Below are 11,848 nucleotides of genomic sequence, written 5' to 3' on the forward strand. Positions count from 1 at the left end.
CCCACTGAGCCCAGCAGTAGCACACCTGATGAAGCGTGGCTGTCAATAGAGTTTAGTTTGACAGAAGGGAAATAAAGTATGTGTGTTTACGAGTTGCCAGTATGAGGATAGTTCAGACGGCTAGGTTGGCAATGACAGCTCTGGTGAACTCGTTGCTTGTAGCACAGCCTCCCAGGTCTCCTGTGCACACACGCCACAAATAAAAGTAGTGTTACACACACACGGTCCATTCACACAGGCAATGCCAAGCGTTGGTTGGTGTGGTGTAAAGCTCGCCGCCATTGGAATCTGGAGTAGCGGAATTGCGTTTTCTGGAGTGATAAATCATGCTTCAACATCTGGCAGTCCGACAGACAAATCGGGGTTCGGCGAATGTTACCTGCCCCAATGCATGGTGCCAACTATAAAGTTTGGTGGAGGAGGAATAATGGTCTGGAGCTGTTTTTTATGGTTTGGGCTAGACCCCTTAGTTCCAGTGAAGGGAAATCTAAACGCTAGAGCATACAACATTTTAGACGATTCTGTAATTCCAACTTTGTGGCAACAGTTTGGGGAAATCCCTTTCCTGTTTCAGCATGCTCGTGGCTGAATGGAAGCAAGTCCCTGCAGAAATGTTCCAACATACAGAGTAGAGGCTGTTATAACAGCAAAGGGGGACCAACTCCATATTAATGCCCCTGATTTTTGGAATGAGATGTTCGACAAGCAGGTGTCCACATATACTTTTGGTCATATAGTGTCAATGGACTGGCTGACATGCCTGTCTAAGTCGCCAGTAGCAATGCCACTACTCTGATATCATAACCAATACATAATGGAACAGACATATAGCACATACAGTACAAAAACATAAAAATCACTGGTCTGACATGATCAAATGGTTTCCCTTGTGAACTCAGGCAAAGCTGGTCATAGGCTCAGGTTACAATGGCTTGTTAGTTGTGAAATGTAATGATGAAAAAGCTTAGCTTTGACTGAATAGACAAACACAATGGATCCCCAAGGTCACAACTCCAGCAAAGGGCTCCCAAGATAGTGACCTCTACGATACACAGAATTTTACAGCATACACAGTAGACAGAATATTAAGACATTTTAGTTTTTAATAACTAGTGATTATGAATTGAGTATGAGTGAATAGGGTTCAGTGAAGCTAGCCAATTTCACAGTTCAGCTTGTTAGCATCCCTGCTAACGCAACAATGTGAAAACATTGATTGTAAACACTGAAAATGTTCTCCCTTCACAGGAATGACCTCCGCATTCTGCTGATTTTACAACAGTGGCGGTGTGTGTTTGTGAGAAACAGTCCAGTTTTTTATTTTTTTTATATAGTAACTACAGCAGGTTTTCTTGACGTGACTAAGGCTGTTATTGCAAAAGGCCAGTTATCCTTTGTCCATGGACACTGCACGTAGTTATGAACAAGGCACTTTATAATGCCTGCCACAACTCATTGCTGTGAAATGGAAGACCCGAAGTCCACTTACGCAGTGATAAGATTTCACTTGATTTGGTCTTGGTAAATTGTCCTCGTGGCACAAAACCAGCTTGATCAATACTGCTGAACAACCTGCAGCACAACCAGTGTGGACTGCAAGGCTAGATTAGTGGTGATCAATTTAATATAAAACCCTATGCATGTCCACAGCACAAACAAGGAAACAGTGTAGAGAGAAGGCAGAGTAGGAGAGTAAAGGGAAAGAGAGGAGGTGGTAGCCAACAGATACAGAGAACACTATAGAGGTAGTAGAGCTGATAGAAGAGTGCATCCAACAGCAGAGGCAGTACAAAAGAACCGGTTGACATGAAGTTGGAGAAAGTGTTCAGCAAGGAAAAGACTGGGAGAAAATAGAGAAGGTCACAGCAGCATAAATGGCCAAATCGAGAAACAGAAACCCTCAGAGGATGTGCAGAGCGTGTTATGAGGAATGTGAGAAGCGGAGAAGAGGAACAAGAGCTGCCAAGAGTGATGTAAGGAGAATTAGTTTAGTGGGACAGGGAGCAAAACAGTTGTGGCAAAGTTATTAGGGGATATATGGCGATATGGGGTTCAATATATCCAGATCATATTTGGTTGGCCGTCCAGTTCAGGGTAAAGGGCTGTTCATGGGACCAGGACTTCTTTAGTATGCGGGTCGGTGGCGGAGGTTCCCCACAATGGCTTGCACAAAGTCCCCGGTCGTGCTGTAACCGCCCAGGTCTTGTGTCTGCACCTGGGACACATACGTAGGACACATACGCACACACACAGGGTGCAATCCATGAATAGTATTTTTAGATTTGAAGCACAAAATTCATATACATATTGCAAAAACCCAACTGTGTCCTATCCCTGCACCAGTCTGTCCCATCCAACTGTAGAATTAATACATGCACACAAACCAACAGGATTTAAGTGTTGATACAATATAGTCACACACACTTACCTTGCCCTGTTTGATGACCCTCCGGACAGCGTCTGACACCATGTTGGAGTTGTATTCCAAGCTGTAACACAACACAGTCAGTTGAGGTTAGTGCACACACACAGGCGCACAAATCCCATTGGAAGCAGTGCCTACTCACTTGAGGTGATGGAGCATGTTGGCAGCGCTGAGCAGCATGGCCGTGGGGTTGGCGATGTTCCTGCCCACAGCCTGGGCAAAGGGGTGTCGCGCTCCCTGAGACGAAGAGAGGCCATTACATTTCTCAGGCCATTTTATCTATGCTTGGGTCTGTAATGTAACTAGTGTATGATTGCAGCGGACTGGTTAAGTTGGATCTCAGGCAAACTCCTGGACACTCACAGTCTCAAACACGGCGTACTCGGCACTATAGCTCTCTCCTGGGACCACTCCTGTCCTGCCGACCAGCCCAGCTGCCAGGTTGTCAATGATGTTGCCATAGAGGTTGGGCATCACCAGCACGTCAAACTGGTATGGGTTCTGGACCAGCTAGAGAGAGAGCGAGAAGCAGTGAGTGAGTGAGTGCATGAGAAAGAGAGAGAGAGGTGGGGCGTACCTGCATGCAACAGTTGTCTATAATAATGTTGTCGTATTTGATCTTGGGATACAGCTCTGCCAACTCGGCACAGCACTGTAGGAACAGGCCATCTGAAAGCTTCCTGTAGAAAGGCAGAAGGAGACAAAATCCTTGGCTGTAGTTGGATAGATGTGTAGAAGCTTTTAAAAGAAGGTTGTTTCTGGCACCAAGACTCACATGTTGTTGGCCTTGTGGAAAGCCGTGACCTTGCTGTGACCCTTCTTGGTGGCGTAGTCGAAGGCAAACTTGGCGATGCGCCGAGACTTTTCCCTGGTGATAATCTTCAGACATTCAATCACTCCAGGAACACAGACACAGAAAGCACAGAGTTCAGATCAGGACAAACTTCCATCAGACTGTGGTTTGGCCATGGTGTTAGAGCACTTACATATGTGGTCATACGTGGTCGTGTTCTTTCCCGTGTACAATGCCTCATGCATGATTTCAATGTGTATTAGTCATACAACAAACTAATCACCATCAGGACCGAGTCAATCGACTTTAGCTAGCCAGACCCCCCAGGGCGAGTGGAGATTTCCCTCAAAGTGCTGACCAATTAGTGCTTTTTGACGTTGGTTTGGTTTCGGTAATTTTTATTTTTTTAAACATCACTATGCATTATGTGGATTGAATGCTGTAACACAGAATAAAACAATTAATAGAAGTCCAATGACAGTAGTGACTGCCCATTACTGCTTATCACTTATTAACCATTTATTCACATTACTTTAATAAAATATCAGTTGTGTCTATTACATGTTTTATTCCATGTCGTCATCTCCCCTCTATAGAGCTGATGCCTATGCTGTCTGACAAAACACTATTTTAGTAGTTCTTCAAAGTAAATAAGGCATACTTTTATGACTGCTGAATACCAACTATCAAATCACTTAGATCATGTATTTTCAGGTAGATGCCTCTAAGCAACTGCTCTCTATCCCTCTCAATCGTGCATTCTGTCTCCTCTCTGTGTCTGTCCCACACTAACCTAACATAGCAGGCGTAAAAGAAACAGACCGGACAAGTAGGAGCGCAATGGATTATGGTCATTGTAGTTAATGGCCTGTTGGAAACTACAACTCTGTTTTGCGCTTGATCTGATTTATCTCTAGAGAAACTGTACAATGTGAACATTGAGCTCACAATTTTTTTTGGGGGGGGGTGGGGGGGGGGTTTAAATAATTCAGTCCATTAGTTGTTTAAAAAACAAAAAATAACAGATTTCAGTTAATCGCTCAGCACTACCAATGAAATGTCCTAAAATTGGAAAAAAATTAAAATCCACCTAACTGGCACTCTAGGTGAGCTAAAATAAAAAACACACCCATTGTTTGGTTGCATGGCAATATGTGATGTACCTCGTGCTCCAGAGAGCTGTACTCTCCCTCGGTCTGCTCTCGGATAATGACCAGGTCCAGGTAGTTGTGGCGGGTGCTATAGCCAGGCAGGCTGTTCACGTGAACCACATTGGCAAACAGGTCCAGTCTACGCCTGAGGAGAGCTTCATTAATGAGATCAGCCAACCAGCCAGCCACACGCACACACTAGGACAGCCATACAACATGTGAACCGTGACCCGGAACCAGAACGGGGTCAATACCCCAAGAAAAATTCAAGTCAGGCTTCAAATGAATATGGTTGAAAGTTGTAATAGAATGCACAAGATAGAATTTCAAAATTTGTTAGTGCATGGGCAGTTTCTCTTATGTCATTAACGGAGACCTGGCGGTGCCAGAATAACAACCTGTCCCTCAACGTAACCAAGACTAAGGAGATGATTGTGGACTACAGGAAAAGGAGGACCGAGCACGCCCCCATTCTCATCGACGGGGCTGTAGGTTGGGGGCTTGAGAGCTTCAAGTTCCTTGGTGTCCAATTCACCAACAAACTAGAATGGTCCAAACACACCAAGACAGTCGTGAAGAGGGCACGACAAAGCCTATTCCCCCTCAGGAAAATCAAAAGATATGGCATGGGTCCTGAGATCCTCAAAAGGTTCTACAGCTGCAACATCCAGAGCATCCTGACTGGTTGCATCACTGCCTGGTAATTAATCGGCCTCCGACTGCAAGGCATTAGAGGGTAGTGCGTACGGCCCAGTACATCACTGGGGCTAAGCTGCCTGCTATCCAGGACCTCTACACCTCAAAGACCCCAGCCATAGACTGTTCTCTCTACTACTGCATGGCAAGCGGTACCGGAGTGCCAAGTCTAGGACAAAAAGGCTTCTCAACAGTTTTTACCCCCAAGCCATAACACTCCTGAACTGGTAACCATATGGTTACCCGGACTATTTGCATGGCAATATGTGATGTACCTCGTGCTCCAGAGAGCTGTACTCTCCCTCGGTCTGCTCTCGGATAATGACCAGGTCCAGGTAGTTGTGGCGGGTGCTATAGCCAGGCAGGCTGTTCACGTGAACCACATTGGCAAACAGGTCCAGTCTACGCCTGAGGAGAGCTTCATTAATGAGATCAGCCAACCAGCCAGCCACACGCACACACTAGGACAGCCATACAACATGTGAACCGTGACCCGGAACCAGAACGGGGTCAATACCCCAAGAAAAATTCAAGTCAGGCTTCAAATGAATATGGTTGAAAGTTGTAATAGAATGCACAAGATAGAATTTCAAAATTTGTTAGTGCATGGGCAGTTTCTCTTATGTCATTAACGGAGACCTGGCGGTGCCAGAATAACAACCTGTCCCTCAACGTAACCAAGACTAAGGAGATGATTGTGGACTACAGGAAAAGGAGGACCGAGCACGCCCCCATTCTCATCGACGGGGCTGTAGGTTGGGGGCTTGAGAGCTTCAAGTTCCTTGGTGTCCAATTCACCAACAAACTAGAATGGTCCAAACACACCAAGACAGTCGTGAAGAGGGCACGACAAAGCCTATTCCCCCTCAGGAAAATCAAAAGATATGGCATGGGTCCTGAGATCCTCAAAAGGTTCTACAGCTGCAACATCCAGAGCATCCTGACTGGTTGCATCACTGCCTGGTAATTAATCGGCCTCCGACTGCAAGGCATTAGAGGGTAGTGCGTACGGCCCAGTACATCACTGGGGCTAAGCTGCCTGCTATCCAGGACCTCTACACCTCAAAGACCCCAGCCATAGACTGTTCTCTCTACTACTGCATGGCAAGCGGTACCGGAGTGCCAAGTCTAGGACAAAAAGGCTTCTCAACAGTTTTTACCCCCAAGCCATAAGACTCCTGAACTGGTAACCATATGGTTACCCGGACTATTTGCATGGCAATATGTGATGTACCTCGTGCTCCAGAGAGCTGTACTCTCCCTCGGTCTGCTCTCGGATAATGACCAGGTCCAGGTAGTTGTGGCGGGTGCTATAGCCAGGCAGGCTGTTCACGTGAACCACATTGGCAAACAGGTCCAGTCTACGCCTGAGGAGAGCTTCATTAATGAGATCAGCCAACCAGCCAGCCACACGCACACACTAGGACAGCCATACAACATGTGAACCGTGACCCGGAACCAGAACGGGGTCAATACCCCAAGAAAAATTCAAGTCAGGCTTCAAATGAATATGGTTGAAAGTTGTAATAGAATGCACAAGATAGAATTTCAAAATTTGTTAGTGCATGGGCAGTTTCTCTTATGTCATTAACGGAGACCTGGCGGTGCCAGAATAACAACCTGTCCCTCAACGTAACCAAGACTAAGGAGATGATTGTGGACTACAGGAAAAGGAGGACCGAGCACGCCCCCATTCTCATCGACGGGGCTGTAGGTTGGGGGCTTGAGAGCTTCAAGTTCCTTGGTGTCCAATTCACCAACAAACTAGAATGGTCCAAACACACCAAGACAGTCGTGAAGAGGGCACGACAAAGCCTATTCCCCCTCAGGAAAATCAAAAGATATGGCATGGGTCCTGAGATCCTCAAAAGGTTCTACAGCTGCAACATCCAGAGCATCCTGACTGGTTGCATCACTGCCTGGTAATTAATCGGCCTCCGACTGCAAGGCATTAGAGGGTAGTGCGTACGGCCCAGTACATCACTGGGGCTAAGCTGCCTGCTATCCAGGACCTCTACACCTCAAAGACCCCAGCCATAGACTGTTCTCTCTACTACTGCATGGCAAGCGGTACCGGAGTGCCAAGTCTAGGACAAAAAGGCTTCTCAACAGTTTTTACCCCCAAGCCATAACACTCCTGAACTGGTAACCATATGGTTACCCGGACTATTTGCATTGTGCCCCCCCCCGAACCCCTCTTTTACACTGCTGCTACTCTCTGTTTAACATATGCATAGTCACTTTAACTATACATTCATGTACCTACTACCTCAATTGGCCCCACCAACCAGTGCTCCTGCACATTGGCTAACCGGGCTATCTGCATTGTGTCCCACCACCCCCTCTTTTACGCTACTGCTACTCTCTGTTCATCATATATGCATAGTGACTTTAACCATATCTACTTGTACATACTACCTCAATCAGCCTGACTAACCAGTGTCTGTATGTAGCCTCGCTACTTTTATAGCCTCGCTACTGTTTTTCACTGTCTTTTTACTGTTGTTTTTATTTCTTTACTTACCCAACACCTTTTTTGCACTATTGATTAGAGCCTGTAAGTAAGCATTTCTGTCACGTGCACCTGACGTAGTCGGTGCACCTGACAAATAAACTTTGATTTGATCTGACAGACCTTAGAGAGCTATATCGTGTCAGAAATTCCCAGTTGATAAACTAATCCCATGTTACCTAGGTAGGAAAGATGGCCTATCTAAATCTTGTAGTTATCATGACCAGATTGTGTGCCCATGGGGGCCCACATTGATTTTGTGGACTCAGGTATCATAACACACACAAGACATGGCAAAATGTGTAGAATTGCAGGAAATTCACTTTAAACTGCATATTTTTCATTCCAACAAAAGGGGGTGTGAACAGTTTGGGGTAGCGAAAGGGGGGGGGGGGGGGGGTTGTTGCCCTGTCAATAAAGACAATATCCATCTGGACCTTGCCACCTAGGAAATTGGTGTGACTGGACTTTCTCAAATAGTAGTTGAGTACCCCATGCACTAGTTCCCATAACCTTACAATATTCATTGATTGTGTTGGCTTGCTCCAGTAAGAGTTGTGGTGGCGTTAGATCTAATATGGCCTTACCTGATTTTCATCTCAAAGCCAGCCAGCTCCCCTTTAAACTCCATGGGGGTGTTTACCTTTCCTACACACAGACAGAGAAAATAAAACCCAGTCAGAACACACTGATCTGATAAAAGCATTCAAGTGGAAGCAAATCTCCTGCATAGGAAATGAGAGGAGACGAGTCAGTTACCTTTCATGGCCACCCTGTTGGTCTTCATGGAGGCTAACACCTGCTCCAGCTTCTCGTTGCTGTCCATGTGCTGCACCTCACTCAGGTGAAACTCCTCAAACTCCAATGGGACGTCAGCCGCCTGGATGGGAATGGAAAGGCAGGTTTAAGGCTAGAAACAAGGAGATAAGACAAAGGGATGAAAAACAGGATGGACATATTGAAGATGAATGAATAAAGGAGTGAGCGAATGGGCTACAATAACTTATAAATTAGTCTTGTATATTCAGTTATCAATGAACACAGAAAATATTGGATTGAGCTCAGAGCACGCTTGAAGCATGGTGCAGGCAATATCAAGACAGTGGGCTCCATTCCCACATGGGCAACATAATGTGTGTGTTTACCATGTGCAGAAAAGTGGCAATCCGGTCTCGAGTGTTTGGGTGGGGGGCACCGAGAGAGGTTCATGAGCTTGGGGGTACGGTGCGGTGAAAGTTTAAGTAATAGGACACTTGGAGTGGAATGTGGAGTGGAATGTGCCAAGGAGATGAGTTAGTTAGCTGAATGTCAACAGAGGGACCAGACATCCACACCAATGCACTCTTAAGGCGCTTTCACATATCTCTGTGAGATCCGGATCCTGGTACCTTAATACATGCTATAAAGCACGTGTGAAACACAAACAAACCCTGGCTGAAACAAATACTTGACCTGCGTGAGTAGCGGGTTCAAGGTCCAGGACCAGAGTACCAGGTATTGTGACACAGCAGCGCAAGTCACGTGGAACTTTTTGTCCATTGTAAACAAGCTAGCTTGCTAAAGCCATGTAGAATATAAAATGCTCAAAAAAATAAAGGGAACACTTAAACAACACAATGTAACTCCAAGTCAATCACACTTCTGTGAAATCAAACTGTCCACTTAGGAAGCAACACTGATTGACAATAAATTTCACATGCTGTTGTGCAAATGGAATAGACAACAGGTGGAAATTATAGGCAATTAGCAAGACACCCCCAATAAAGGAGTGGTTCTGCAGGTGGTGACCACAGACCACTTCTCAGTTCCTATGCTTCCTGGCTGATGTTTGTCACTTTTGAATGCTGGCGGTGCTTTCACTCTAGTGGTAGCATGAGACGGAGTCTACAACCCACACAAGTGGCTCAGGTAGTGCAGCTCATCCAGGATGGCACATCAATGCGAGCTGTGGCAAGAAGGTTTGCTGTGTCTGTCAGCGTAGTGTCCAGAGCATGGAGGCGCTACCAGGAGACAGGCCAGTACATCAGGAGACGTGGAGGAGGCCGTAGGAGGGCAACAACCCAGCAGCAGGACCGCTACCTCCGCCTTTGTGCAAGGAGGAGCAGGAGGAGCACTGCCAGAGCCCTGCAAAATGACCTCCAGCAGGCCACAAATGTGCATGTGTCTGCTCAAACGGTCAGAAACAGACTCCATGAGGGTGGTATGAGGGCCCGACGTCCACAGGTGGGGGTTGTGCTTACAGCCCAACACCGTGCAGGACGTTTGGCATTTGCCAAATAACACCAAGATTGGTAAATTCGCCACGTGACAGAGTCTGGAGACGCCGTGGCGAACGCTCTGCTGCCTGCAACATCCTCCAGCATGACCGGTTTGGCGGTGGGTCAGTCATGGTGTGGGGTGGCATTTCTTTGGGGGGCCGCACAGCCCTCCATGTGCTCGCCAGAGGTAGCCTGACTGCAATTAGGTACCGAGATGAGATCTTCAGACCCCTTGTGAGACCATATGCTGGTGCGGTTGGCCCTGGGTTCTTCCTAATGCAAGACAATGCTAGACCTCATGTGGCTGGAGTGTGTCAGCAGTTCCTGCAAGAGGAAGGCATTGATGCTATGGACTGGCTCGCCCGTTCCCCAGACCTGAATCCAATTGAGCACATCTGGGACATGTCTCGCTCCATCCACCAACGCCACGTTGCACCACAGACTGTCCAGGAGTTGGCGGATGCTTTAGTCCAGGTCTGGGAGGAGATCCCTCAGGAGACCATCCGCCACCTCATCAGGAGCATGCCCAGGCGTTGTAGGGAGGTCATACAGGCACGTGGAGGCCACACACACTACTGAACCTCATTTTGACTTGTTTTAAGGACATTACATCAAAGTTGGATCAGCCTGTAGTGTGGTTTTCCACTTTAATTTTGGCTGTGACTCCAAATCCAGACCTCAATGGGTTGATAAATTGGATTTCCATTGATTATTTTTGTGTGATTTTGTTGTCAGCACATTCAACTATGTAAAGAAAAAAGTATTTAATAAGATTATTTCATTCATTCAGATCTAGGATGTGTTATTTTAGTGTTTCCTTAATTTTTTTGAGCAGTATAGTACATTCTCACTAATGCTGCAGGAAACCAAATTTCATATTTGAAAACACCCTTAGACACATCATCTCTCCTGGTCAGACTTGAGAAAGGGGAGCCACCATAATGCACATACCTTAAACCTCCTTGACAGCAGTCATTAGCTCAGGTCCCACTCCATCCCCGGGCACCATGGTGACCTTGAAGGTGGCGGTGATTTGAACCTGGCACGCTAGGGTCCAACAGAGACAGACTTATTGCACTGCTCCAAGAAAGCTAACTCCCTTGGGGAGCAGTAATCTGTTTTTATCGGTCTGCGTGTAAAGAACGTCACGCTGCTTGCTTAGCGATAACCACTTCCCCCGATCCAGCTCATACCTGGCTCGAACTTTCGACATCTGCCTGGCAAACACGTGACCGCCCTCCTAAAGCATTACAACACATTGCGCCACCGAACAAAGCCTTCTTCAAAGGTGCAAGGGGCGACATTTCAGGCTGAGGAATGAGTTTAAAAAATCTCCATCGGCTACATTCACCCCCCAAACTCGCGGCTGATCTGAGCGCAACTGCAGAACAATTGCTTGCTTAGCGAGTACAACTTCCCCCAAATCCGGCTCATCATGCCTGGCTCGAACTCGGGACATTTTACATTTACATTTTAGTCATTTAGCAGACGCTCTTATCCAGAGCGACTTACAGTAGTGAATGCATACATTTCATAAAAACTTTTTCTGTGCTAGCCCCCCGTGGGAATCGAACCCACAACCCTGGCGTTGCAAAAACCATGAGCTACAGGGAAGGACGTCTGCTCTCCAGCACTTTGCTCTGCTCTCCAGCACTTTGGATTTGAAATGATACAATGACTATGAGTTTAAAGCTTTAATTTGAGGGTATTTTCGTCCATATCAGGTGAACCGTTTAGAAATTAAAGCACTCTTTGTACATAGCCCCCTCCCACTTTAGGGGGCCAAAAGTATTGGGACAAATTCACATATTTAAAGTAGGTCAAAAGTTTAGTATTTGGTCCAATATTCCTAACACGCAATGATTACATCAAGCTCGTGACTCCACAAACATGTTGAATGCATTTGCTATTTGTTTTGGTTGTGTTTCAGATTATTTTGTGGCCAATAGAAATTAATGGTAAATAATGTAGTGCGTGATTGTGGAGTCATTTTTTGTTGTAAATAAGAATATT

General features: G+C 46.3%; 1 protein-coding gene across 1 annotated transcript; it reads right to left on the minus strand.

The window, feature by feature from the left end:
• Positions 1-1,083: 1,083 nt before the first annotated feature.
• Positions 1,084-10,807, minus strand: LOC106583358 (isocitrate dehydrogenase [NAD] subunit beta, mitochondrial; the record flags this gene model as incomplete). Its single annotated transcript, XM_014167491.2, has 10 exons — positions 1,084-2,215; positions 2,429-2,489; positions 2,568-2,662; positions 2,789-2,935; positions 3,003-3,105; positions 3,201-3,333; positions 6,299-6,432; positions 8,165-8,225; positions 8,337-8,457; positions 10,787-10,807. Coding segments are annotated over 10 exons (966 nt in total), but the record flags the coding sequence as incomplete, so codon positions are not given.
• Positions 10,808-11,848: the final 1,041 nt, after the last annotated feature.

The sequence above is a fragment of the Salmo salar genome, chromosome ssa22 (genome assembly GCF_905237065.1).
Source record: "Salmo salar chromosome ssa22, Ssal_v3.1, whole genome shotgun sequence".
NCBI classification, from domain to species: domain Eukaryota; kingdom Metazoa; phylum Chordata; class Actinopteri; order Salmoniformes; family Salmonidae; genus Salmo; species Salmo salar.